Raw genomic sequence first — 26,411 nt, forward strand, 5'->3', positions numbered from 1 at the left:
AGGTGAGGTTGCAAGTGTTTCAGTAAGTCTTATTTGTGCACTAGTTAGACAACTTCTGTTTTATTAATGAGCGTAATAATGAAAGTGCAGGTTGCTGAGTAGAAGTAATGGGTGTTTTTATTTAAAGTATAGCAGATATCATGTAATGCCAGTGAATGTGTTATTGTCACTGTAGGCATGGCTGGTCTGAACCTGCCTCCAATTGGGTTGTTTCAGGTAGGCCCCAGCACTTCATAAAATGTCTTTGTCAGCCTGGTTTCCCTTCCAAATCTATCCATCTCTGTCAGTTTTTAATATTAGTACCAGGCTCTTGGCTATAGTCCATTAGTACTGTACTTAATTGCTCATGTTACAGATGATTACCAATATAAAAAGCATTAATGTTTTCCCATCGTGGGGCTGTAGCTGTCTCTGTGGTTCAGGCCGTGCAGAGCCGAGGAGTTGTTGTTTTGGTCATTACTGTTTGTGCTCTGCGCAGGTGGTTCCCTTGCTGTCCGTGTCAGCTCTGTTGGCCTGGGCCTTCCTGGGGAGCGTGAGCCCTTGTTGGAGCCCCATCTCCCTGTTATCAGCAAGCCCTCAGAAACGGCTGCTCTTCTGCGAAGCGCTCTGCTCCCCGCTGCCTTCCCCCCCAATGCAGATGTGGGTTTCACATGCAGGGGTTGAGGTTTCTTTCGCTTTTACACAGAACACATGATCGGCAGCTTTAATTACCCCGTGTAAACGATAGGCTGTGTTTCTGCAGCGCCAGTGACGTTGCTGTTAGGGATTTTTCATAAATATTACACCTCCACCCCCTCAGAAAAAAAAGCAACAAAACACAAAACCCACCAACTTGCTGTTTCACAAGGTATAAAAAGTTGCAAATAAAACGCGGGCAATTGCATGTTGGGGCCTTTTGCGCCTCAGAGCCTGGCTGCCTTTCATCTCGGTTTCCTCCAAAGCAAGCCCTGTCCAGCAGCTGCTCGCGGATGAGCAGGGCTGGGGCATCTGGTGTGTAGCAGAGTGCAGCGTTGCCCCTCAGCTGTGCGGTGGACAAATGTGTTGTGTTGGAAGGTGCCGTGGCCAGCAGGTGGGCAATCCTTCAGGGCTGCCGCCTCTCTGGGTGCTGCAGGGCCACATGGGAGCTGGACTGTGCCGTGCCTTGCTAGACCATGGGGTATCTCACAGCCTGACCCTCGTGAGCCACCAGAGCCTCAGCCGCCCAGCTGTCCTGGTCAGACCCAGGTGGCAGGGGACCATGGTAGGACTCACCTCTCTGCAAATCCAGGCAGCCAAATGGGCAGTTTGCTCTAAAGCCGTGGCTGCCAGGACATTGCAGGGATCAGGTGGTTGAGAGGGGACCTCAGTGGGCTGTGGGGCTTTGCAGCCCTGCAGGGTGGTTGTGCCATGCTTTGGGGACAGACTCCTGGGGTCTGTGGCCCCTGGGCACCTGCAGTACATGCTGCACATCTGTTCCCTTCCAGCAGACTGAGAACAGTGAGATCCAGCGTGCAACCTGGAGCCCATTCTGACATTTTTCGGTCTGAATCGCACACATAAATATTATGTATTATCAGAAACACAAGGCAGGTCAAAATAAGTCCCTTATATGGTTTCCCTTTAAGAACCGTGAAGTTTCTCTACCCTAAGGATATTGTGAAGTAATTCAATATGCAAGGAGAGTCCTGCATTTCTTAGAAATGCTGCTTGGTTTTGTTAAAGTGTTTGGATAATTTTGGTAAAGTGTAAGCGTTTTGGTGGAGTTTTGTAGGAAACAGCAGCTGGTCTTTTAGGAGGGGAGAAAAAATAGGAGCCTTTTAGAGTATGTACGTGAAAATGCTTATGGTAGTCTTCTAATTTATGTTGTAATTTATCAGAGGTTTTGGTTTACATTGCTAAGTGTGAAAACATCCTCAGGCAAAAGTTAATCAAGTGTTATGTCATCCTGTAAACTACAGCTCTTTGTTTGACCCAAAAAAAAAACCCAAAAACCAAAACTTGCCAAGCAGTAATTTCTTCTTGTAACAGCAACTTGTTTTATTTTTGTCTTCACCCCACTTTCCTGCCCCCCCCCCCACTTCAGCCAGTCACAAACTCCCAGAAAATTTTTCAAGTTTCAAACTGTCTCAATAGTTTTCCATCAAGCATGAATTTAAGCCTGAAGATAGATGAGGTGTCGCAGTCCTCTTTTTCTTTTCCTGTTATTTTCAAGGTGTTTTTTTTTTGATGTTGTTGTTGGTTTGGTTTGGTTATTTTTTGATAAATAACAAGAGGTTTTTTCTTGAGATTTTCTGCCCTCGGGGCTTTATCATTAAGATTAAATAACTGCACTCTCAAGCATACCACTGAACAAACATCTTTTCAATTATGTGAGTAACAGATGCTTTAACAAAGGAACTATTGAAAATTCAGAAAGCTCCCCCCTCCCCAAAATATAAAAAGTATCAGATGACAGAGGAATGCAATTGTTTACCATTAAATAACAGATCCTTAACTGTCCATTCCGAACATCTGAGAATGTGCTGCTTTTTCAGAATTTCTTCAGAACTGGGTTTCCAGCCTAGGAGACTTAGTGATGAGCACTGGAGTCGTCGGGTGAGCACACCAGATGATCGGCTATTCTCTTCCAGAGAGGCTCATGGTCTCTCTCCCTTGCAGGGAACTAATTCCCCAGCCATATCTTCCCTTCCACCCAGGGTCCTGACCCAACAGGGCTTGTGAGTTTTGTAGAGTGATCTGGGGAAGCCTCTCTGTCCTCATCTCCCTTTGCTGTGCACTAAATCTGGGATGGTTGCTTGTTTTCCCTTGCTGAGCCATAGGATGGAGAGTGTCTGAGCTTGCATCGCCTGACAGTGCAGCTAAATCAGCAGCTGTGTTTGTAATGTCACTAATTTCTAGTTTACCTAAAACAAAGTGCCTTTGAATTCTCTCACAGCAATGCAGTTCCCACCTTTCAGCAGTGAGCTGTTCTCATTACCCACCAGCACTCCCAGTGGGCTGTGAGGAAAGTTGTTGATGAAAGGATGAAAGAGCCATTTCTTTAAGGAAGGAAAGTTCTTTGGAAACAAAATCGAACTCTAACATATTTTGCCTTTGCTGATAAAGTACATGCCAGTTTTGTACTTCAGACATATGCAAATAATCCTGTTGCTATTGTATTCTGCACGAAAGCATGCAAGGCTTGCTTTCGTAACTCCTGGATTGTACAATGCAGCACGGGGAAATCAGGCTTGATTTCCTCCTTGTGTTTCATATCCCTATTTCAGAAAACAGGCTGAGATCTTAGAGTTTGGGTTATTCCTCCCCCCTGTTCTCTGCTGGAAACTGGTCACTGGTGCTCAGGACAGCTGCCTATCACTCCTGCCAATCTTCACCAGCTGATTGCTGTTGAAGGTGACTTGTTTCCTGTGACAGCATTGCTCCAGGATTTGTTCTTTTTAAAGAACATCAGTGTAAAAAAGACAGACCTCTTCTGGGATCAGTGCTAGGATGTCGCTCCTGGTCCCTTAAAACAACCGAATGCTTTGCCATTGTGTTTGTGGGGAGAGAATGAGGCTTCTGCAACTGAGGTTATTGATTGGGGGCCCTCTGCCCTGGGACTGCCTACCTGTGTGAGGACTGTTGCTGGAGTCACCCCAGCTCAGTGCTGCTCATCTTGGCCCCATGCTGACGATGGCTGTGCCCTGCTGCTCTCAAGGACCTAACAGAGAGATCCCCTAGTGAACCTGGCGGAACAGTCATCTTGTCCCCAGCAGTGCCTTCAGGGGAAGGAGCCAAGACCCACTCACCTGTGACATAGCATGCCCCGGAGGGAAGTGTTTTCCAAACTCCTACCAGCAAGGTGATTTGTTGCCTGTCCCTTCTCAGTGTTTTTGAATCTGAGCATTTACTGTTCTCGTGATTTACATTAGCATCTAAACCTTGCATAATCTCACTAATCCCCTGGCCCCCGAATAACCACTGGCATTGAGTTCCATGGGTTAACCGATGGTTGTGTTCATTCGGTAGAGCAGATTTAAGTCTTTTTCCATTCCCATTGCAAACAACTTCCTTAACCTCCTTGCCAAGAATGGAAAAGGGGCAGCGTCTCCCAAGTAATGGGCTCTGGTATTTCATGTCCTTCCAAGATTATTCTTGTGGCTGAGAGGCTCTCTTGCGCACTGTTTTGTGTTGGGCTTGGAGCCCTTGAGAAAGCAAGATGATGTCAATGGGAGGCATGCTGGAATATTTTATTCTGCCAGAAAGAAAACAAAAATAAACACTGAGACAAACGGCATGAAAATACTGCAGGGGTTGTGCTGAACTGCCTCCTGCCCTCCTTCCCCCTGTGCAGCCCACAGACAGAGCGCTGTGTCATGGGCATATGGTTCCTCCCTGGGCTGAGCACCCCGTAATATCCACACACAGTGGGGAGAATTAGAGAGGAAACTGGCAGCCTTAACATTTAATTTCCTTCCTCTTTCTGGGTTGGTCAGATCCTTTGCATTATTGCAACGACTTTTTTTTTTATCATGCCTATAAATAGACATGCTCTCATGTGTTACGTGAAGCAGAGTTGGGCCAAAAGAGTCATTCGTTCTCTATAATCAATACATGAAAATGTAGTGGTTATCGGCTCAGATTAGACCTTGTATTGTTATTTCTGTAGCTGGGGGGGGGAAGTCATCTAATAAAGATTAAGGACTTTTTGTTCTTTTTATGAAATGCTAATGATGAAGACATGTTTGATATACTGTGAAATACATTTCTCTAATGTGAAGTTTCTGCTTTTCGTTGGGAAAGATATTCAGTCCCTGGAGGATTTTAGAATTTGTAAATATAAAATTATCTGCTTCAGTGTTTTTAAAAAAAAAAAAACAACAAAAAACGTTGGCGGAAAGCCAGATTACTTACATTACTGTAATAGATTTGCTGACCTCTGACATCTGCTGCAGAGGAGTGCATTGAATTTTTCATAATATCAGATGATGCAGATCTGAAAACTCAGTACGCTCTGCACCGTTATTTAATTCAGGACTTAGTAAAGCAAAATCTTTTGTTGAGTAGCAGTTTATACGTGATTAAACTTAATATCACCGATTGTAATAAATCAGGATTAGTGCAGTACTGATTTGTTAATCTAACTTGTATTGATTTTAAGTTGTCTTTATTTAAAAAAAAAAAAAAAAAGGCTCGCTTTTCACAGTGACTGAATTTAATAAGAAGCTCTGTGATAGCAGAGACTCCCCTACTGTTTCTGCTCTTGGCTGGAAAATGTTATTCTTGTATTATTCCAGGGGAAGGAAAAAAAAAAACCCTCATGCTGCTAAAAATCTGCTGCCTGTGGAAAGATTTTTTAATACACTGGTGCTTACATATTCTATTTATGTTAATTGACTTATAAATAATACATTTTATTAATCTTAATATTGGAGTCTTGATCATGATAAAGACCCTTTTATTTGGTCTCCTCGCAGGCTTTACAAGTAAATATTCTTTCAACCACAGAACGGCCCCCCTTTCCTGCTCTGTGAGTACTTTGATACTCCCCCACCACTGAGGGCAGCCCCGTTCAAAGGGCTGGCAGTGCGGGTATTATTTCTGAGCAGAGCCCATTCGAGGTGTCGATGTGCATTTTTGCGAGCCCCGTCTTTCCTTTCCTTTCCTCGTGCAAAGATTGATTAAATCTTACCTGCGCTGCAAATATTTGACAAAAATCTTGCGTTCGTTTCAGACATGTCACATTCTGCTAAACTATTTGTATAATAGCAGATCGCATTCTTCCTGCGTTGGGCAATATTGACCTTAACTTGGCTGTGCAGCGAGCGGTAATGGCATGTGAGCCGGAGCTCTAACCGTTCTGAGAGCTGCCTTAGCTTTATTACTCCTGTGCTATAAAAACTTCTAATAATCAAATGATAAGATCATATCCTGTGGGTAATTGTGTTGTACCGTGACAGGATAACTGAAGAAACGCTCAGTGAAAATTGTAACCAGCGGAAGTCTCAACACGCAGAGCGTTCTGGTGCGGTTGGGCTCCGTGTGCCGCCTCGCGTGGGATCCCTCGTGCCCCCCTGCACCCACAGCGCTGTGCTGGGAGCGAGGCAGAGAGCTCCTCCAACAAGCCTTGTGTTTTGGTTCCGTTTTACCTTAGTCATGCCTCCTTCCAGATACAAAAAACATTTAATTCCAGATTTCCTGCTGCTGGCTCCAGGCCTTTGACCGGTGATGTGAAATGTATTTTTACTGCTGTCGTACTGCCAACTGCTGAGCTCAGTGAAAAATAACTAAAATGAAAATGCTGTACTCCCACGTGAACTCAGGATAAGAAAAGGAAATTTTAAGCCACAGTTGCTAATTAGCACCAAAGCTAATGAGTTCTGGTGAGGTGCACCACAAGGAGGAGGAGCTCTGGGAGGCCGGCTGGGAGGCGTGCGAGTGCTCGCCATTGCCGCAGCCCAGGCCCCGCTGTGCCTGGAGTCCCCCATGTGCCATCTTTGCAGCAAGGCCCACCATTGGGCCTCAACCACGTGCCCTCCTTGCAGCAAGGCACACCAGCGGGCCATGGCAGCCTGCTTGCACGGCACTTGGACGCTCCGAGGGCCTGTTGAGGGGAGGTGGGGATTTGTAATGGGCAACGTGTTCCTATGGAAACAAAACAAAGCCAAACAGTCCCCTCACAGCGCTAACAAGTATTGTCATAAAACGTGTTTTTATTAAAAGCGAGTTTAAATATTTAACACATGGCAGAGCGACATCAGCGTTGCCCTGTGTGAAGCCCAGCCTCGCCTCGAGTGAAGTCCGAAGCGCTGCGTGCAGCACAGGGAGGTATCCGGTGCTTGCACGAATATTTGTGCTTTGTGAGTGAAATTCAGCAGCCTCAAGTATGAACAAGATTATTTTTTTCTGATTCTGCTTAGTTATGCTTTTTATTATATAAACATTAACTGTAATATTACAGTGGGAAACAGGTATTTGGCAACTACGTATTATTTTGCTAAGTTTGCATAGAGGGAGCAGTTTCCAGTTTTAGCAGCTGTAACATGTTTAAACTCAGTTTGTAATGGGATCTGAAGATGAATATTCCCTGTGGGCTCTGCTTAGCTTCATTACTGGAGCCCTGCCAAATTCGGGGCTAGAAAGTATTATTCACGCCTCTTTGCACATACCATGTCAGAGCATGCTCAGTTAATGAATTTTGTTTCTAATATAGCATAAATTAGGTTTATATTTTAACATAATTTATGTTGTATTTTATTAAAATGTAAAATATTATGATCACAAGCAATCTAATTTCTGCTCTCTTAAGCCCAAACTGTGTTTGAACATCTAAGTATGTAAATCAAAATTGCATGCTTAGGAGCTGATTCTAGGATAACAAACGAATATCTGAACCAAAGAGGTTTCTGCCTTGGAGTCCTAGATTAAAGATAATTAAGGATTCCTGGTATTTGAGCAGATTTATGTTGTTTATAAGCAAAGTACATTTTCTTCATGGAGTCAACTTGTCTTTAAAAAAAAACAACAACAAAAAAAAAACAAATTATGTTTGCTGTATTAAAGTTCATATTTTTAAAGTCTCGGTCTTGTATTAATCCCACAGTGAGTCATTAATCATACCAAATGCATTATAAAAACTTTAATCACTGAAGTTGAAACTGAGATTGTAATGCAATCCATCCCTTTTAATTATATCGGTTATTTTCCCTTTCAGATCAAGAATAGCAAGGGGAAAACAGATAGATTAAAACTCAGAGTGTTTGATGCTTTTGGGGGAGGATATTTTCTGTTTGTGTTTCTTTCTTTTTTTAAAGCGATTTTGTACGCTTCATGGAGGAAGGTTCCACTGCTCAAAATTCTTTCACTTTTAACTCTTTAAAAGAAAAGACTTTTCTGGGAAGGCAGGGACTGTGCTGACTGGCACCCTGTGTGGGGGTGCTTAGAAGGGTCAGGGTGGGCTGGCGCTGCACCACGCTGTGTGCTGTGCCCGCTGTTGCAGGTTTCCATACTCGGATGTCTTCCACCCAGTTTCTGGCATTTATCCTTGCACTCAGGGGAAACTCCAGCCTGGAAATGGTATAGCTGTTATCAGGTTGGCTGGGGCTTTGGAGGTGTTTCCCTGGGGTTCGCTGCATGCTTTTTAAGGATAGGGAGAAAAAATGGTTGTGGTTTGTTTAATGGTAAATGATTGTGATTTTTTTTTGATCAGTCTAAAACATAGTGGCTCGTATCCTCATCTGTACAAATTGGTGTGGCTGCGTGAGCCACTACAGCCTCACTGACAACTGATATGCACCAACTCCACTCAATTTATGCCACACAGTAATCTTGCCAAATAAATTGATTTATCATACTTGGATTTGTAGATATAGAGTTTACAGTGATGCTTTCATGCCACGGAAGAAAATAGATTTATTAAGTAAACTGCTCATAGTAGATACATTTTATTCTTTGCTAGAAAAGCAAAACCTGATCAATTATTTGTTCCTTAATCCCCCAGATTAATCCTGCCGTATGAAAGATTTATTAAAGGAGAGGAAGATAAGCCACTGCCTCCAGTGAAACCTCGAAAACAGGATAACAGTTCCCAGGAGGGCGAAGCGAAAACAAAAGTGTCTGGAACAAAACGCATCAAAAATGAAAACCAAAAGAGCAAGAAGGAGAAAGATAATGCACAGAAACCCCAAGATGCATCTGAGGTTGGTTGCTTCCCTGCTTTTCAACTTTTCAATTAAAAATGTGCAGTTTTAATCAATCAAAATTCAGTGATAAAATACGTAATTTAAACTGGAGAATCCTGAACAGTTGGCCTTCAGGTTTGCTCAGCAGTAGAAATTCATTTGGTGCAGTTCTGTGTCTGCTGTGATTTTGCTGGGTTGCAGACAGCCACCAGTTAGCTCCATACTGCTTAGGAGTGATGGCAGAAGACCAAGCTCTAGATACAAGACACAGAGGTCACCACGAAAAGATCAGCATCTGCCAAAAGGAAACCACACAACTACCACAGTTATTTCCTAATCTTAAGTATAGGGTGCGGGAACCTGTAATATTGCTGATAATGTTGTGGCAACTGTTGGGTATAGCTGGTTTTTATAGTAGTAACCTCTGGAATAAGCCCTTCTGCACTTACAGGTGTATGCACATGTCCATCAGAAAACATGTCACTCCTCAGACTTCTGTCATCTTACACTAAATTTCTCATTAGACTCAAAAGTTAATTTTTGAGGAAACCACCTTCCAGGCTTTAACTGAGACTGAAGTCTCTCATGTACCACAGATGGTTTTCAGCTGAGATGATGCTAACCTGCTTCATGTGGGCAGGTCCTGGTTTCTACACAGAATCACATTATGTGTGCTCATAGGACAGATCTGATTTTGTGTTCACAGCCCATGAAAAGATAGATCAGTGGGATTCATACTCGTCTGCAGATTAAGGGTAACTTTCATACATAGTTCAGTGCTATAAAACCAATGGACATTTTCCTCCAGCGTTTCTTAAGTGTGTCTTTTGCCCATCTAAGCCACTCTATACTGTGTCCTCTGTGCACCTTGTGTAAGTGAGGCATTGAAGCTCCTTGCACACAAACAAATACACAAGATGTTGCTTCTTCTGTCTCAGTCTGCCAGATCTCAGCAGCCTTCAAGGCGTTGCAGTGAAAGTATTTAAGGAATGTTGAAACACATGACATGCCCGGCAGACTATGGCTGCTTCCTTGCCTTCATTGCTGTCTGGCAGGTACATAAGTCCTGTTTCTAAACCAGTCTGAAATTGATATTGAGTCAACTACCAACAACCCTCCTCCTTGTTGCTTAAAAAAAAGCACAGAACCAGTAAGCACAGATGCATTTGAGACTTTGCATGCTGTTTCAAGAACAGAATATTCTGATTTTCGTGTCCCACTACCACTTCAAGTTGTGCTTACACTGAAAAATGTCATCTCTTGTCCAAACCAGAATTTGTTTTCAGTTGCCTTGATCGACAGCATCTTCAGTATCAAAAGCAACAGCGCTCTACAGAGAGGGATTTTTATTTTCCCTTGCATTGTAATTTTAAAGCAGAGAACCCCATTGGGGGAAAACTCCTCTGCTGATGACTGGAGATACCTGAAGTGCATATAACCTCCTTAAGTCAGTGGAACGTTGCAACACAAATTGCCCAAAGCAAGGAAATGCAAAGCTGAAGCTTGTGCTCTCTTCCCCTGTCACTCCTTTGTGCCCACTTGTTTACTGTGGGGTCTTAGATCAGCAAGATACCTTACATACTGTTGGTACTGCCACAGTTAAGCACAGCATAACAAGCCAGCAACAGAGCATCAGCCTTAACTTTGAATTTCCTTGCTTTTGTTGTTCCCTATCTCAAACTTCCTGCTGCTTAAACTGCAGTTATTTTTGTATGTGGTTTGCAGGAAGAGTTCTTAGAGCTGCACTTATCGGAAGCATAAGGAGCCGAGCCGAGACAATAAAAATACACAAATATGGCAGTTTCCCGCTGTAAAATGGTACCTTATAAAGAAGAATGAATCTCTAATTTCTAGGATGGATGATGGTGTCCTGCTCCTGTTTAATTGGGGCAGGCAGTTAAAAACTGCATCCTTCACACAGGTTACTGTATGGATGGCTGCACAAAGCTGGAGAAGCGAGGAGGCCCAAGGGGTGGATGCTTCCCCCCTGGATGGGTGCTCATCAGTGCTTCTCTGCAAAGGGAGTTCTGTGCCCAAGGCATCATCCAGTCCTTCCGGGTGGGAGCAGCCTCCAGTCTGCTGTGGCCAGGTGGAAGGCCTCACATCACAGAATCTTAGAATGGCCTGGGTTGAAAAGGACCACAATGATCATTCAGTTTCAACCCCCTTGCCATGGGCATGGTCACTGACCGCCAGACCAGGCTGCCCAGAGCCACATCCAGCCTGGCCTTGAATGCCTCCAGGGATGAGGCATCCACAACCTCCTTGGGCAACCTGTTCCAGTGCGTCACCACCCTCTGGGTGAAAAACTTCCTCCTAATATCTAACCTAAACCTCCCCTGTCTCAGTTTAAAATCATTCCCCCTTACACCCAGCAGAGATTCCATGGTTGCTGCAGGCCTCTTGCCAGATGGCAGTGGTAGTGTGTTGTTCACAGGGGGCTTTTATCACTGCGTGTGGATGTGTAGGCATGGCCCCAGCCAAGCCACCATTTACACCATTCCTGCATGTGGCTTCAGAGCAGGCTGTAGCTGAGGGCTTAAGGATACCCAAGCTACAAAGGAGCAGTCTTCTCCATTGCACGTTCAACTCACACAGCACGAGAAGTATGCAGGAAGAGAATATAACTTTAATTTATTAGGATTGCATTTGCCTTTGTGCTCTTCCCTCTCTTCCTGCGATTGCAATGACATTGTCTCTGTAACAAGATACCAGACAAAATGCTGTTAGCCTTAGAATGCACATTTACCCACAATAGCTGAAACTTCAATCAAAATGTTCCTTAACAGAAACAAAGAGCAGAATGTGCAGTTATTAAATATCATTTCTGTCTTTTTTTTTTTCATCCTTGCTTTGCTCATCTGTCTGGTATTTTCCTGTAATTTTATAAGCTCAAGAGACTAGGGATAGTACTTTGTAAAGGACCTAATGATGATATTTGGACTGCAAAAGGCAGCTATTAGTTTAAAAAGAAGAAGTTACGATGGCTAATGGACACTGCAACTAATAGGCAAGCCAAACACGCAGGAATATTTAAAAGCAGCTGTGAAGAAATAAATCTGTGAGATGATTAGATTTGTTAGGACCTTCTCCAGTCCCCACTCTTGCGATAGACTGTAGAGCAGCATTTAGATAATAACTTTCATGATGTGTTTTATCTTTACAACTAAGAAGGAAGGAAAACAGTAATAATAAAGGGTTCACACGATGCTGCTGTTTTATGACTGTCTCATTCCATGACATGTCAGAGGAGAATGACAGCAGTTTTGAAAAGGCTGTCAGTCAGCTGGTTCGCAGATGGGATGCTCTGATGACCTCTGCGGGTCACAGTTCAGCCAGCGACATAATGGGATGAATAGTGTGACTTGTGCACACAGGCTGTATTAATGGTGAAGCTGAAAGAGCTGCAGTCCCGTTGACGATAACGTATAAAAGCTGTGTTTGTAATAGCGTGCGCACGCACTTACGGAATGTTGACAACTTCAATTTAATCTGTTAATAAAAAAATGCGTGTCCTAGTGAAGCTGCAGCAGTGATTTGCTGCCTACAATAGGGATTCCAAGTATGCCATTTCTGTCATTTTCACACTTTAATGCAGAACTGGGTGTGAACGATCTCCTCTGTGATCACTGAATTTTAAGAACAATGCTAGAGAGACTGCGTTATCAGCTTCATGTAAGAAAAAATGTTTGGGTGCATGTGCACCTCACATAGGTGGAGTTGGCTAGTGAGAAAAATCTTTATAGCCTTTTTGTTTGTGTTAGGAAATCTGCTCTCCTGCGTTTGCCTAATTAATTTTAAGACTATAACCTCAGTGTTTAGCAGTGAAGCCACTGGTGGCTCTAGTCAGGCTGCTTTGAAATGCCTTATTATGACACTGGCAGGGATGGTGTATTTCTAGGAGGTATGTTTCTTTGTTTGACTCCAGTGCCTGGTATTCGAGCTCTTGCATTCCAGCATGGTGACTGACAAGTACATCTCTAGCAGTAGCAAACAGTGTACCGTGTATGTTCTTCTGAACAGTCTGCCAAAATGTACAGCATTCTCGTAACTGTCTATTGAATCATTTTATTAGGTTTCTTCAGAACAAGAGAAGGATCAGGAACCAGCAGACCAGAAAAATTTTGCAGAACATCCTACAGCAGGAGACACCAAACAACCCAGTCAAGGTCCCCCACCTCTTTTGCCAGAGGCAGCTCGGGCACTGCCTATGGAAAAGACAGACATGACAGAAAACAGCTCAAGCAGTGAGAAAGCCAAGGAGGAAGTTCCTCATTCATCGTCTTTCTCAAGTATATCCATGCCCCCAGATGAAGATACCATGCTGGATGCCACTGTCACAAAACGACTGCACTCCTCAGCAGATACCCTGGAAGACACAAAGCCAGAACGAAGGATACACAAAGCTTTTACTGAGACCTTAGAAAATGAACCTCCAGAAATGCCCTTCTCGACTTTCCCAGTCCAGCTGCCCACTCAAAGTGATACGGAAGATGATAAATTGCCAGAGATGGCTGATTACATTGCAAACTGCACGGTGAAAGTAGATCAGCTGGGAAACGAAGATATCCACAATGCACTGAAGCAAACGCCCAAAGTACTGGTGGTCCAGAACTTTGACATGTTCAAGGAAAAAGAGCTGCCTGGGTCCATGAGCGACGACTCCACTTTTGGTTACACACCACTGCTCTACTCAAAGGGTAATCCGGGCATTATGTCACCCCTGGCAAAGAAGAAGCTGCTGTCACAGGTCAGTGGGGCAGCCTTGTCATGTAGCTATCCTTACGGTTCTCCTCCACCTTTGATTAGCAAAAAGAAATTGAACAGCAGAGATGAACTGTCATCAAGCCTATCACAGGGTCCCCACGTCCCTAATTCTGATCCCATAGCAATTAATAGGCCATCGGTCATACAACACGTGCAGAGTTTTAAATCTAAGGAAGAAAGGAAATCAATTAATGATGTTTTTAAACATGACATGCTAAGTAAAGCGGATCCTCAGCGCTGTGATTTTTCACAACATCACCTCAGTTCTCTTGCTGAGTCGTATGTACCGAAGACAGATATCCAGGACTGCAAAGATAAAATGAGTGAGAAAAGGGCACTGCAGCACTCCCGTGTGCCCACTTTCCTGGCAGATTTTTATTCATCACCTCATCTGCACAACCTTTATAGGCACACAGAGCACCACCTTAATAATGAACAGACATCAAAGTACCTCCCCCGGGACATGTTCAGAGAGTCTGAAAATATTTCTACTTTTACTCAACACAAACACCAAGAAAAACTAAATTTAAATTATCACCCATCTTTGCATCAGCAAGAAAAAAAGGCGGCAGTGGAAGCCTCTTCAGATGATCAGCCAACAGATTTGAGTCTTCCAAAGAGCATACACAAACAGACTGCAAAGGCTCCAGGCTCCGGTCTCTCTCACTCATCTATGGCCCAGCAAGAAGGCAAAGGTATCTCCCTGTTCCAGTCTGCGAGCAGCCAGGCGGTGAGCCTAGACTGTAACCCCAAAGCTTGCCGCGTGTCCCCCATGGCCATGACAGCCCCTAAAAAACACAGCGAGTTACTCCACAGGTCCGGGAAGCAGCAGGCACAGAGACTGGAGAACCTGAGGAAGATGGAGGGGATGGTGCATCCTATCATTGGCCGCAGAATGAGCCCTCAAAACATCGGTGCTGCTCGGCCTTTGAAGCGGGGCCTGGAGGAATTGGACAAAGTCATTTCCGAAAAAAAGGTCCGAGCTGTCTCTCCTCTGCACTTACCGAAGGAGACCTCGGTGAAAGAAAAGGTACCCGATGCGGAGGGGGAAGGCAGCAAGTCGCTGCACGGGCTGCATTCAGGCAGCGTGCTGGAGAGCCACAAGTTTCCCCTCTCAGCCCCGATCTTCCCAGGCTTGTATCCAGGAACCCTGTGCGCAGGGCTGAACAATCGCCTCCCGCCTGGGTATTCCCATCCTTTACAGTACTTGAAAAATCAGACCGTGCTCTCCCCATTAATGCAGCCTTTGGCTCTCCATTCCCTCATGGTGCAGAGACAATTCCTCACATCCCCTGCAAATTCTCAGCAACTGTATAGACACTTAGCCGCAGCAACACCTGTAGGAAGCTCGTACGGTGACCTTTTGCATAACAGCATTTATCCGTTAGCTGCTATAAACCCTCAAGCTGCATTCCCACCTTCCCAGCTGTCCTCCGTACATCCCAGCACAAAACTGTAAATCCCCTCACTCACAAAAAAAACGGTCTGAGGAGAACAGTTCAGTTAGCGACATTCCTCCCCCTGTGATGATGTCTTGCAGATCTGTATTGCTGTAAGCCAGGATGCCGTCATATCCCGCGTGGCGGAAAGCTTTGGAGTGTGATTGAGACAGGACTACTTCTATAATTCTGGCCCCACGCCGGTCCCCTCTCCCCTCACCCCTGCCCTGGCAAAACAACAACAACACACACACTCAGAAGTTCTTTGGATTTTGCATATGTGTTTTCTGAAAGTACTTGTGTATGGTAGGAGCAAATGTTCAAAGGGAGCCGTGGAAACGCAGGCCCAGTCCTGAGCTCACTGAAATGAGAGGCGACGTTTGCATTTGCTTTTCACTGAGCCAGGGACCAGAGGCCGAGTGTTGTTGCAAACGAGTCGAGGACTCGAGATGAACTTGGCAAGGAGAAGAGGGCCGAGAAGCCACAGGATCAGTGGATGTGCTGTTTTGGGTAACTTTTCCTGACTTCTAAAGATTCAATCAATGCAATGTATAGAAAAACGGCAATAGATTTTTCATTTTAACACTATTAGAGCAGAAGGGTAAACACTGATTAATTTGACTGTACATATCCACCTCGTAAACTACCAATGTCACATTTGGTCACAATAATTTATATAGTTTTGTTTGTCCAATATATTCTGTACTCTTTATGTTTGTTTCTTGGTTTGTTTTCTGCTTTTTTTTTTGCTTTTTTTTTTCTTTATTTTTTTCTTGTTTTTTGTTTTTTGTTGGTTTTTCTTTTTAAATTAAACAGTATCATTTTACCTGCAACTTTTGTAAAAGGCTGTGGCTGTCCTAATTTTTTTATGTCTGTAATTCTTCCAGCTACTTCATACTTCTGAGCAGCGTTTTTGTTTCGTTTTTGTGGTAACGTTTACTGTTTACAAACTGAAGCAACTGGTTCAGATTCATCTTAATGGATATAAACGTACTATAGGTAATTTTATGGTGCAAGGGTGCAAACAAGGTTCCTTTCCCTATGGCCCGACCCCGCAGGTGCTGAGCACCTCCCACTCTCCTCATGCTGTTGTGGTGGCTCGTGCTGCTTTTCCCTCCCAAAATGAGCTTTGCTTTCCCATATTGTGGTCCGTGAATTTGTCGAGAGTCGCACTTAGCTTACCTAGGCTGAGAAACCCTCCTGTGTACCAGAGATCTGGAAAACTAAACCTCACTGACACAAGATGGTGGATGGCAGAGGAGTCCAGAACACAGATGAGTGATTTGTGAGAATGGCAAGAATTTCAGCAATTAGGACAGCAGTTGTAATGGTCTGAACCAGGGGTGTGCAGGTCCTATGCCATGGGCAGGGCTCGGTGGGATGGATGGGGGTCATGCAGCGGATGCCTTGCCAGCTGGCACCCATGGGATGGGTTTCCGTGGATGGAATCTGGTCTCTGAGGTGGCAGAGGAGCCAAGTGCCTGTTGGGATGGTCCTGGCACCTCCATGGGGACCACGTCCCTCCCTCAGCATCTGCCAGAGAGTGAGAGCTGGGCACAGAGGCTGGGTTTGGTAATGAAAGAGCTATCCTGTGGCTGCATGTTCACACTGAAGGACGTCACCACCATGCAGCTGAGTGTAGACATTGATAGAGGAGTGTGGCTTAGAGGCTTTTTACAATGTGAAAATTGGTTGCGATTCAGACCATCTCAGTTTACTGTTCAGAGACAGCATAATTGATGTGAAAACAAACATGGAAACTACTAAGAAACACTTTGCATGCTAGGCATGTCATTAAATTTTCCCGTGATATGAAGCCAAATACAATATATAATGTATCATAGTTAATATCCAAAGGTGGAAACCAGAATAATATACTCGTCTACTGTTAAAGATCCAGCTTCTTCAATTCAATACTTTATATTCCTGTGGTAAAACTATATTTAATTGATCAATAAACAGACTAGTAGAACTTAGAACATGGATGTGCCACTGCAGAGCATCCTGCTGATCCACGGATCTTACAGGAACAGAACCGCAGGCTCAGCTGGGCAGAGGCCATAATGTCGAGGACATCTCTAGTAAAGTTGCACTAGGTCTGAATTGTGAGAATCAGGGGTTTGAGGATGGGTGGGGGGAGGGAGGGCTGGGGGACAGGGAGAGAATATGAGAAACTACAGCAAACACAAATAGGAGTGTGTGTGTTTGGCAAAACAAGCATTTCTCTTTCTTGTTTTGTTAAATCTGTGTGCTGGGTTTGTGCATTTGTTTATGCAGTGTCCGCTTTCCCTTTGGTTACGTCACGTTGGAGTTTGGTCGTAGCCTTTGTGAAGCAGAGCTAATGCGAGCGGGGCTGGGGAGGAGTGCGGGGAGGGAGGGCTTTGCCTCCCCTGGGAGGAGACCAGCCCAGGCCCCTCCTGGCAGGGAGGCTCGTGCACACATTGGGACAAATGAAAAGGAATGGTAGCGTAAGGCCCCAGCAGAAGGGGTGCGTTGTTTGTTTAAGAACTCTTAAGATAAATCTTGGAAGTCTTTCAAAAGGCTATTGAATTCTCCATTGGCTGAAAGACTTTTTTTATGTCTTAAATGGGACTTTGTTTGCATTGTTTGAGTTCAAGGGGCCTTATTATTGAATGAAATTGCACAAGCCTCTCTTTGTGCAATCAAACCATTGTTATTGATAGGTTTGTAAAGGAAACTGTGGAATCTAATTGGCAATAGAGTCATAAACTTATTTACCAAGAGCCAGTTCCAAGAAATGTTGCAAGCCGAACGCACTATGTCCAACATTCATTAGGGATGCTAAAGGTTGTGAGATGACGAGGTAACAGCCCAGCAGCCGCAGCTCTTGCGTGCCTTCTGGCTGCGGGCTGGGCCTGCCTTTACCAAGCAGATCCACAGTAGCACCTGGCTGTCAGTGCAGTGCACTCCCAGCAAGGGTGTAGGTGAGTGAGTGAGGAACATTCTGCAAGTCGGCCTGGCTGCGTGAGCCACTTCCTTGGTGTGCCACTGCCTGGGAAGTCACCTGTCGCAGCTCAGGACAAGCTGGCTTGGCAGCACATGGTGGCAGTGGGCTGGGAGGGCCGTGCCTCCCTCGCAGGGCTGCCAGGATGCTCCGTCCCACACTGTCCTCCCATGCAGCGCTCACCCAGTCGTCACGATTTTAGTGAGAAACAGGAATTCCTGCCCTGGTGCGAGGCCCGCAGCGTGAGAACTGTAACATGAGCACTTAACAGTGGTGTTTGCTGTAATTGTGGTCAATACGTCACTTGTTCTCTTCCTCCTCCCGCCCTCCTCCCCCAGACCCATAGTTTTAAATATGTTCTAATAATGGCAGCATACTCTACTAGCTGTTTATACTTTTTTAACTTTCTTTTGTTGTAAATATTGTATACTTTTTGTGATTCAAGTTATGTAGCCTATATGCTCTGTAAGGTGATGATTTGTATATATAAAAATGGCCCAGTAATATTATATAGTTTCCCATTTAAAAGGTTATTGAGTAACCTTTGTGTTAGTTTAAACACTACCAGAAATAAAGCTGAGCCAACTATAAACACTCAATTTTTGTATGTTTTCCAAATTGTACTTATTAATGCTTTTGATACTGTATTATGTGCCAATAGTTTCCCAATCACATAGCAGGCAAAAGATATTTTGTACTTTTTGATCCACTGTAATATTTAATAAAAAATGTTACTATCTGTTCCCTTTTGTGTTTGATTAATAATTCTGTAAACAGCCCTTATCACCGTGGATTACATATTATCCCATCTGACCTTTCAGCCCTCTTATATTGGTTTTCTAGAGAAAATATTCCCTCCTGCAAATGATTAGATTAAAGAAATGGAAGTTTGCAATTTCCTAGAGGAGGAAGCGACAAGATCTTCAGTGCCCCTCAATTTTCGCAGTGTGCTCACATTGAAGCGTGGCTCGGTCAGGCTGACTGCAGGAGCAGCTTTGGATGGGATGACGTTCATACCTTCTCCAGAAAATCTGTTCCATTTGTGTCTCAGAGCAGAGCTTTGAGGTTTGACAAGCTCAGACTCATGGCTGAAAATCACCCTCTGCCTCCTCAGCTCCACCAAGAAGATTTTACAGCCGGATGCTACCTGTTGAGTTTGTTGAGGACAGTAAACGACCACTGAGTGAAATCAGTTTGCATTCTCTTCCTCACTGTGTCCGACAGCCCCTTTGGGGGCATCCTTTGGAGAGAGCTGTAAGGGAAACTTGATCACAGACTGAACCTCTGATTAACCATCTGAGACAAATGACGAGTCAGCTGTGGGAGCACAGGTGAAGATAATTCAGCTGTGCTCCTGGAAGGGGTAGAACTTGACTCCACTTCTCCTAGATCCCATTTAAGGGCTGACCACCACTAAGGTAGCATCTCTTCCTGAAGATTGTAGCTTTCTGGAGTTTTTGTGGTGAGCCTCAATGTTGGTGAGCATCCATCTTGACTAAAGGCCTCAGTACTGGTAAGTCTTTTCCTAGATACTCCCTGGCTATCCATTTAGCCTATAATTACAACTATATACTTGTATTATTCCAACTATACAGAGAGCTGTGGTGCAGCGAGCTTCATCTGCATGGTGGGTCACTTCACTGCAGCACCCCTCACAGTTATCGCTGGGTTTGTCAGCCTCACCTCTGCTCAGCACAGCTCCCACTGACACAGCTGGAACCCACCCCAACTGGGCTGAAGAGCAGCAGCTCCATGCTGCTAGTTTCCAGGAAAGCCTTTTATGACGTTTCTGCTACTGGGAGGAGCAGGCCGGTGAGCCTGGCTGGCAGCACACTCCTGAAGGCCTTCCAGGAATACCAAGCACCTTCCTGGAGCTAGGGCATGCAGCCTGTGCCTCTGCAGTCCCATTTTGGTGGGTTCACCTGCTGCCAGAGCTTCCAGTGTCCTTCACTTTGCTCTTCAGTTTGTCCTTTACGGGATTTATTAAAAAAAAAAAAAAAAAAAAAAAAAAAAAAAAAAAAAAGGTATTAAAAAATGTGACATGCTCCATCTAGTGTCTTACCTGAGCCATGAGCCTGAATTGCCATGGGAGGGGCTGTGCTGATGCAGTGGGGACATCAACCCTGAGCCCCCCTGGGGACAATAACAGGGCAGTGGCACTGACACTGTCACATCGCCACATGCTGTGTGCCAGAGGCAGACCTGCACTGTAATATGGGAGCAGGTGAGAATGCACTTGATGGACTTGGGAGAGTGCTCCTCAGTGCATGTGGAAAATTAAAGAAAAAAGTTTCATTTGAGCAATGAATAATAAAAAAAGAACCTATTTGCTCTCTTGTGGAGGAGACAGAGCAGCTCCACAGCTGCGTTAGTGCCAGTAACGAGCACAGCTCCGTGCAGCAGCTGCAGGTGAGCCACTGCCCCACACAGCTGCAGGCCGGCACCTCATCTCACAGCACGGCCCCGGGCTGTGGGGCAGCGTGCACGGAGCTGTCTTCAACGGAGGGAAAAAGGTAGGCCAGGGGGCAAAACCACGCCATTTTCCTTCAATTTGCTCTGAAATGTAATTAGGGGGAAAAAATCCCTTCAGAGGTGTCTCAGATGACCCTCAGAGCAAGGGTGTAGTGTGGGCGCAAAGTGCCCCTTGCCGTGCCTATGGGCTGCGCCCTGGCGGAGTTAAGGGACGTGCCCCAGCCACCCCGCGCCGTCTGGCTGTGTCCTGAGCTGAGGCTGGGCCTTCAGGTGGCGCTGTGAGGAGATGCGGCCCTGGGCTGGGCGGCCATGTTGCGGGGCGGTGTCATGTTGCCGGGGGACGCCATGTTGTGAGGCGGCGCCATGTTGCCGGGGGACGCCATGTTGTGAGGCGGCGCCATATTGTCGAGGGACGCCACGTTGTGAGGCGGCGCCACGTTGCCGGGGGACGCCATGAGGTGATGCCGCGTTGTGAGGTGAGTGTGAGGCGATGTTGTGGTGTGAGGCTGCGCCGTGTAGTGGGGTGACTCCGTGAGGCTGCGCCGTGTTGCGGGGTGATGCTGTGTTGCGCGGTAATGCTGTGGGGAGGCGCCATGTGGTGGGGTGACGCTGTGAGGCGGCGCCATGTTGTGAGGAGATGCTGCGAAACTTCTGACGTGAGCGGCAAGGGACTCTTTAGCCATGATAGTGCCGAAACTATCTATCTACTCTTTAAAGCAGCAGGGCAGTGCCTTGCAGCCCAGTGCATGTCTCCAGGCTCCCAAACCGTGCGGGTACACACTGCCGTGGCTGCGTGCTCCCATTACAGCTCTCCATGACGGCCGGGCTCCACCCGCTCGAGGCTCCCAAGCACCGCGTTCCTCTTACCGAGTCTTTTCATGTTTGTTTGTGAGCTCCCCAAAACAGCCGGCAGAGCAAGCTCCCCCTTCTCCCACAATGTCTGCGGAGCTCTCAAATGAGAAATAAAGCCATTTAAAGCCATTTGTTTCTAATTATATTTGGCAGTCACACAGAGAATTAAGGACTAAAGCACGCTATTTTTTTTGCTCCTGATTAAAGCGCTTGACCTCGTAAGCAAAAGGCAAAGATTTCAACACACACCCACAAGTAGGCTAGAAACAAGCTGCAGAGAAAAGACCAAAAAAAAAAAAAAAATGCTTTGGTTACATACACAAAATAATTCATTATGAAACAAAAGGCAGAATATTTAGTGCGTAGCTTGAGCTTGCCTAAGGCTCATCTAACCACCCAATTACTGCTTTTAAAGCAGAGCGCATGTTCTCTGATCTAAAGCAAACACTACGAGGACCCACGTGCTCCATTGAATCTGCTGCACGCACGTGACCGAGGCCCCGCTCTGCCTGCAGGGGGAAAGCAGCTCCATACCGGCAGGAGGGCTGTGGTAGAGCTGTGGTGGCCGGCACAGGAGATGCTTTATTGACATAGGCTTTTCCTGCATTGCTTGGATGAATTAGTTCCTGCCCATCAGAACCTGGGGGAGGTTAACTGGTGGGGGGCATGTTTTCTGTGTATATATATATCTTGAAATTGTGGGACTGTTTTGCAATTATTTGGGCCTCCTGAGCTCAGGAAAAGCCTCACATTTCCCCAAGGCCTTCCCTTGTACCCCATCACAGCATAAGGTGCAGCGTTGCTCATCCCTGGGCATGAGGGCCCATTCCACCTTCTTTCCTCACCCATCTGGTTCCTGTGCTGGGCAGCAGGATGCCCAGTTCAGGCGCAGTCCCACACTCCTGTCCCTCAGAAGCTCCCCATGGCGGGGGCACCAGCCGGCTCCTCTGTGGCCATGCAGCCAGCTCAGCTTTCTGTTTGCCCGCTTGCTAACAGCACAGGGATGTGTCGCAACTGCAGAACAGTCAGCTGGCACCCGACCAAGAGAAACAGCACTGATCTTGATGGCACTTTTTAAAATAGCAGAGAAACCAGCTCAAACAGAAATAAACTGCCCTGCGAGGTTCTGTGGTCCATAAAATTCTTCCCCAGGCTCCACAGTTTTAAAATAACATGAAAGAAATACTTTCCATAAAATGTAGTTAACTAGCACATGGAGTTGGTTTTTTTTTTTCACTCGTAATTCTGAAAGCCGTGCCCAAACAAAATAGTTATACAGGCATTAAGTTCTATGTTAAAGAAGGCCGATAAAGACATTGAATGACAGAGCTACCGCATTATATTTCAGATACACAGATAGTAAGCGTTATTAATATTCATATTGAAGGTGACCCACAAAAGAGGTTCAGAAATTTCAGCGCCGCTGCTGATTTCTTGTAATGCAGGAAAATGTGAATGTGCAGCAGCTCGAGCCCAGTGCCACATCAGGGCTGCCTCCCTCCCCATCCTCCCTGCAAACATCAATGAGTGAGAGCAGGGGATGGCTTTGTGCTGGGATTGCAAAGTGCCACTCTTTGGGAAATGCCTTTGGAGAAAATAAATGTTCTCTTTGGTGGTCAGCTGGAACAGTGAGATGGCGAGTTTGTGGTGGGGGGAGGTTTTCCTCTGTGCTTTATGGAGGTTTGAACAAGCAAGCAAACATGGAAACAAGCCGTGCAGGCTTACCTGTGGGCTCACCAGTCTGTAAGAGCTGCGCTCACGCTGCAGCTCACCCTGCTGTAGCTATGAGGTGACCCTCTCCTGCAGCCGCATGGGCACTTTCCTAGTGCCCACCCAACCTGCTCATCTCTGAGCTGCTGCCCTGCCCTGGGGCTGCAACCAGGTCGTGTGGTTAGTGCTGGTTTCATCATTTCTCTGTAAGAAACCGATGGGCGTATGAAATGCACAGACACACAGACATACACCAGGACTGTATATGTTGCGTTTCCATAGGAAGTCAACCTTAGGGGATTTGTGTGGCCAGGTGCTACGGTGTATTGCTTCATCCTGCAGCAGCCTGGCTTTGCTGCTGGGTGCTGCTGCCCTCCCAGCTGCATCCCCGCACCCCTGCAGCGTTAGAGGAACTGTAGCTAGATGAGAGCTGAATTGCTGATGGAGAAAGCAATCGATAGGGAGTGGAAAATATTGATTTACATACAGCACTAACACACAGGGAGAAGGGTGTGTGTGCTCAGTGCTGCGTGCATGGAAAGGAGCCCTGCACCTTGGCTTACGCCAGCTGGATGATGGGAAAAACCATTTTCTAAACATCTCATAAACAAGAAGGCAAGACCAGCACAAAATAATGCAAAAAAAAGGCAATTTATGTTAATCTCTCAAATAATAAGGACCCAGCATTTGCCATTAGGGAAATGAGGTGAAAAGGCCCTTATATGTCTCTGCAAAGGAGTGGTGCAGCCGCAAATGGCATCAGTCCTTCCTGTCTGCCCTTACAAACAGAGCAGCAGTGTCCCATCAGGGACGTACCCGATTTCAGACAGGCCTGCTGTGGCTGTTGGGGATGACTCTGTAGCAGTATCTTTGTGCAGTGCGCAGTGCTTAGGCTTTAACTTCAGGTCATAGAGAGACTCCAGATTCCAGCTGCAGTCTGTTATTCTCTGCCATCAGTATCTGCTTTGTGTTGAGCTACAACTTTCAGACACTGTCATTAGTGTTTGTTTTCATCAGAATTTCTTCAATTACATCATTTCCAGATTGTCATCAGAATCTCCCAAGTATTTCTTATACCAAGATGGGCTCCCACAAGGGCGGACTTGATGACAGCTCATTAAAGGTACTTTCCTCTCTCTGAGGGGGTTCTAAGAGGCTGTTCCATCACCATGTGTGAAGGATGTGGGCTATGGGCAGTATGGGATGCTAACACATTCTGTGCAGCCAGCAGGCCTGGCTCAGACTTCAGATGTGCCCCCATGCCCTGCAAAGACTGCTGCAGCTGAGAAGAAAGCTGAGGAAAAAGCTGCAAGCAGGAGATGATCATTTTCATAAGGAAGTCGTAGGTCTCATCGTTTCTAGTTTGTATCAAAATCAAATATAAAAAATATAAATATAAATATATATATAATATAAAAACTCAAATCTGTGTTGGGTTTTGAGTCAGGTAAGGCCCCTGCCCAGGAGCAGATCTCTGGGCGCAGTTCTGCCCTGTGCAGCTGCAGTGTGTGCCCAAAGCAGGTGTGTGCAGAGGTAACCTTTGTTACCTCCTTTCACATGAAGTGAAAGCCAAAGGTGAAGGCATTGTTTTGGCTCAGACACATCAGTCTTTTGGTACTCAGAAGAAGTTCCACCTATTTGCAGAACGTGCTGCTGAGTCGTTCTGTGCCTGAGCATCCAGCTGCTTTTCCATTACAGGCTTCTTGTCTCAGCACCTTATAATCTCACGATAGAATTCTGTTTCTTGATGAAGGGGGGGAGGGAGGATGTATGGCAAAGAAGTGCACATTGCCTGTTTCCCTTATGGCAGCTTTTGAACCAGGCAAAGTAGATTGTTCCTTCAGCTGCAGTTTTGTCTGATATGAAAGACAGAATGGATGAAGACAGTGGATTGCATTTTCTCACTTGGAACTAGATTGCAACCTGACCAAATATTATCCAGTAACTGATATAAATTCAAAATAAATAAGGCCTGACAACAGTCTACTGCATTATGAGCTGATGGTGGTGAGATCAGTCACATCCGTGTCAGTGTGGACAGACTCCATCCAAACCAGATTCCTGACAAGGCTGCTGCTGGTGCTGATCCTTTCACACTTGTACTAGAGAGCTGTAAGGAGCAAAAGAGGGAGGTCTGTCCTGTAGCAATAAAGAAACTGGCAGGAGTGGGAAGGCAGAGTGGCTCATTCATGAAGATATAATGTATGCCAGTGAGATGGAGGTTTTTGTTTCCAGTGACTTCAAATATGCCATGCAAAGCATCCAGGTTTCACTTTGCTGTGTACGGACAGAAAATGCAGGCAGACCTGCACTCCTTCCTCACTGTGTTACTTCCTGCTGGCTTCCTGTGGCCGCGATTTGTTTAGCCCCCAGTAGCTGAGCAGGATGGCTCTGATCAGAAGGAGCATCTGTTCCTCGCTGAGCGCAGTGTTAAGCAACTTTTACAGCAGAATTGATGGAGGCAGAAGGAGGTCAAATGATTTATCCAAGCTCAGGCAGAGGGCCACTGAACAGCTCACCTGTAGCACCTATTGATTGCATATCCCACTCACCTCAGGTATGCATTCTGTAGGAAACACAAATGAGAAGACTGGAAGCAGCAAGACAGAGACCAGCAGTTCCCAGCCCTTTCTGGCTGTGGCTTTCTGGATGGGCCCTGCGTAGCAAACATCCCAGGGAGGACAACAGGAGCTGCGGGGTGCTAAATTAGGCTGAATCTCTGTGTGAATGGCACAGAAGACTTACAGCTGCACGTTATTTCCATCTAGAGACAGGTGAAGGAGAGCCCTGTGCCAGCCAGTGGGGCTGTGTTCCCACCCTGCCCTCGCACTATGATGGCCTGTGCTGTGCCGGGGCTCTGCCACCTCTGCTCTTCCAAACTGCTTTATTTTTCTTTCCATTGTTCTTTCCAAAAACAGTGTTTTTGTGCTGTGTTTTTTGTTGTTCTTTTTTAATATTTCAATGCACTTGCGCCCATCCACAGTGTGTTCCACATGCAGTGAGCCTTAATTTTAAGCAGACGGGGGGTGTCTCAGTGGAGCTGCAGAGAGTGCTGCTGAGTGTGATCTGTGTGACTGTCCGGGTGGAACTTTGGAGCTTGAGTGTGGTGAGGAAAGAGAATTTTTACCAAGCCATGGCTTTGGTTGTGTCTTTTTTTTCCCACTGCTTATCTAGTTCTCTGTATCTAGAAATAAGTATAAAGTCTGACTAGAGCAGGCTTTGCTGATTTGGCTATTCAGCAAGCTGCAGCTGTATGTGTGGAGGGGCCCACCCCTCTAGTGGCTCACTTGTTGCTCTATGGGGAGGCTGCTGGGCCTGGGTTCTGCTCGTCACAGTGTCCACAAACCTCGCCCCCAGCACAGGGGCAGCAGAAGCCCAACCTATGTCAGTCTTCATTAGTGGATGTGCCGTGTGCTGCAGCTTCTGTCATCCTGTGCTGAGCGAATGGGAGCCATCGCTTCACTGAAGTTTGTTGTTATTCTTTTTAATGTTGTTTGCTTATTTATTTATTTATTTATTTTTCATTAACTGTGATCTTGTTTAGAAGTTTCCTCTCTCCGGTGGGAG

At 45.8% G+C, this 26,411-nt stretch overlaps 1 protein-coding gene across 5 annotated transcripts in view; it reads left to right on the forward strand.

Moving 5' to 3' along the window:
* Positions 1-18,549, forward strand: part of ARID5B (AT-rich interaction domain 5B) — a 136,281-nt gene extending 117,732 nt beyond the window's left edge. For all 5 annotated transcript variants that reach the window (XM_072340396.1, XM_072340400.1, XM_072340397.1 and 2 more), the window contains 2 exons: positions 8,459-8,657; positions 12,715-18,549. In XM_072340396.1, the coding sequence (XP_072196497.1) occupies positions 8,459-8,657; positions 12,715-14,865 (2,350 nt within the window). In that variant the 3' untranslated portion in view covers positions 14,866-18,549. The remainder of the gene's footprint in view (positions 1-8,458; positions 8,658-12,714) is intronic.
* Positions 18,550-26,411: the final 7,862 nt, after the last annotated feature.

This window comes from Excalfactoria chinensis, chromosome 6 (genome assembly GCF_039878825.1).
Source record: "Excalfactoria chinensis isolate bCotChi1 chromosome 6, bCotChi1.hap2, whole genome shotgun sequence".
Lineage (NCBI taxonomy): Eukaryota > Metazoa > Chordata > Aves > Galliformes > Phasianidae > Excalfactoria > Excalfactoria chinensis.